General features: G+C 35.9%; 1 protein-coding gene across 1 annotated transcript; it reads right to left on the bottom strand.

Moving 5' to 3' along the window:
• Window positions 1-343: 343 nt before the first annotated feature.
• Window positions 344-1,166, bottom strand: LOC111890648 (heme-binding-like protein At3g10130, chloroplastic). The gene has a single exon (XM_023886755.2). It carries the CDS (start codon window positions 1,029-1,031, stop codon window positions 444-446), a length of 588 nt encoding a protein of 195 aa, XP_023742523.1. The 5' UTR covers window positions 1,032-1,166; the 3' UTR covers window positions 344-443.
• Between the last annotated feature and the right edge of the window lie 1,289 nt (window positions 1,167-2,455).

Raw genomic sequence — 2,455 nt, 5'->3', positions numbered from 1 at the left:
AAGAAGGAAAAAATTATGAAAAAATATTTTCCATAGATTGTTGTTGGTTTGTTTGATTTTTAGTTTGTGTGCGTTTTTTCTTTATTTTATTTTTTTTTCTACTTTTTTAAATTTTAAGTTTAATGTAAGTTTTATTTTAATTAATGAAATGTTTTTTATTTTTAATTAAATTTTATGTTTAGTATTAATTTAAAAATTATAATTCATAACAAAAAAATTAATCTTATTTAATAAAAAAAAGTGAGAGAAAGGTTTCCCACCCATTTCTTGGGTTTTTGGTGAAGAAAAAAAAAAATGAGGGAAACAAGAGTATGACCTACAAAAAATAAAGGAAACTTGCCGATAACAAATTGTGGTAATTTTATATCATTCATACTTTCTATATTTATTGGTAATAAAATAGCAACAAGTATAGTTTTACCAACCAAAATAGTTACACAACTTTATTCTACCGGAACCATAACTTCATTGGTCCTAAAATAAGGCAAAGTCCACGGCGGATTGTACCTTCCCAATACATGCTCCCCTGCAATCTTAAACCCATCTCTCTCCAAGTCCTTCTTCAACTTCTCCAACTTCTCCGTTACAACTCCCTCCGTCGCCACCCCATTAAACCCCACCACAGCATATTTCTTCTCTCCCTCCTCCGTTATCACCACCCTCTCATCTACGGGCATCGGCGCCTCCTCCGCCTTTTTGTACTTCTCCGGCAGCGTGAACTGCATCGTCACCCTTCCTACGTTTCCCTTTGTCACAACCGGCGAAGTCATCCCTATCTTTTCCGCCTTCGTTATTACTGGTGAAGTCATCGCGATCTTTTCCGGCTTCGTGTTCTGTGGGTTGCCAAATACGCCGATGTACTTGGCTAGAATCGAAAACCCAGCGTCTTTGTCCCCTTTGAATTGAGTTGGGTCGTAGGTGATCTCTGCCACCACCGATGGTGGGTATTGACGTATCTCGTAGTCGGCTGTCGATTTTACCACTTCGAATTTCGGTGTTTCCACCCTGAGTTTACCAAAAACCATACCCATATTTGCCAAGATATTTGTTGGTGTTTGCAAAGGGAGATATGGAAGCAATCAAGCAATCGTTTGTAGGTGTTTTATTTGGGGGTTAAGGAGGTAAATACCTACGAACAACTGAACAAGCGGTGAGGATTGAGTAGGTGTTATGTGGACTTCGTTGCACCACGCTTAGTAGGGTATATGGAGTCCATTGAATAGAGTTAGGATCAGATGGGTTTCGGAACCCGAGTGGAAATTCAAGAAAAGACTCCTGTGCAAAACTGTTTTCATTAAGAGAAAATAGAATTAAGAGTGTATTTTTAATTTTTAATAAAAATTTTAGAAAACATGGTTGGTTAAAATCGATGAGTTTTTTCTAAAAATCTGAAACTTTTTTCACAACCAAACATACCCTAAAATACCTTATGCATTTTGAATTGGTTTCGGTTTTTTCTGTTTAGTTTCTTTTGTATTGGTTGAGATCGGTTTCGACCTAAAACCGAAAAAACCAGAAACGGATAAAATGAAAATCTAAGAAACTGAGAACCCAATAGAGTACCCCTATACGGTTCTAATCGATTATGGTGTCGGTTTGATTCTTCGGTTGGGAGGGAAAACAACACCCTCTTCAAACTACATATATCGTGGGGTTTAGAGTGACTTCGTCCACCCTAAAGTGATCATTTGCCAAGATGATCCTTGTTAACCTATTTTGTTCCATATTTGATCACTTTAGCTTTGGGTGCGGTCTAGTTCTTTGATGTGGGAGTTGAGTTTGTCCTCCATTATATTGAATATGTTTGGAAAAATTAGCTATTAGTTAAAAGTTGGAAGCAAAATCGTTAGAATCTTTTGAGAATTGTAAAATTATATATAATCTTTTTTTTATTTTTTTTATTTTAGAATTTTCAAAAAAACTAAAAACCCTCAAAATCTAGCTGCCAAACATAACATAAACTAATCATTGTTAATGTATTAACATCAACAAAGCATCCTAGCATGCATCATCAGGTATACGCCCAAAGATATTAATTGTTTTCTAGACAACGTACTATGAATTCACTTGTGACAATGATATGTATTAATGTATTAACATCCACTTGTGAGAATGATACGTCGCAAACTGCCATGCTGATTTGTGTTATCACTGCCATCTTAAGTGTTCATGAATAAGTTAACACCAATTTTGGCCAAAAAATATATTTTGTATATCTTTAATCACCAATTAATTTACACATTTTATTAACAAAACAAGAATGTTTGTCCCTAATTGGTCCTAGTAATCTATTAGCAGGCACGGTATCCATTTGGGAAGGATTCAAGAATGGTTTTGGGAGCCTTGGTATAGTCGAGAATACCACCTCAGGAGGAGGTGTGTTCTGAACATTGATAGACATTTTCGGTAAGGTTTCCCCAAACATCCTCCACGCACCCACTCTCTCCGACGTCTA

The sequence above is a fragment of the Lactuca sativa genome, chromosome 5 (genome assembly GCF_002870075.4).
Source record: "Lactuca sativa cultivar Salinas chromosome 5, Lsat_Salinas_v11, whole genome shotgun sequence".
Classification (NCBI taxonomy): Eukaryota; Viridiplantae; Streptophyta; class Magnoliopsida; order Asterales; family Asteraceae; genus Lactuca; species Lactuca sativa.
This window is presented reverse-complemented; position numbering and strand designations above follow the sequence as displayed.

What these genes read in the sequence shown, in the direction of transcription:
- LOC111890648 (XM_023886755.2), bottom strand. Translation starts at nt 1,031, where the DNA reads ATGGGTATGGTTTTTGGTAAACTCAGGGTGGAAACACCGAAATTCGAA.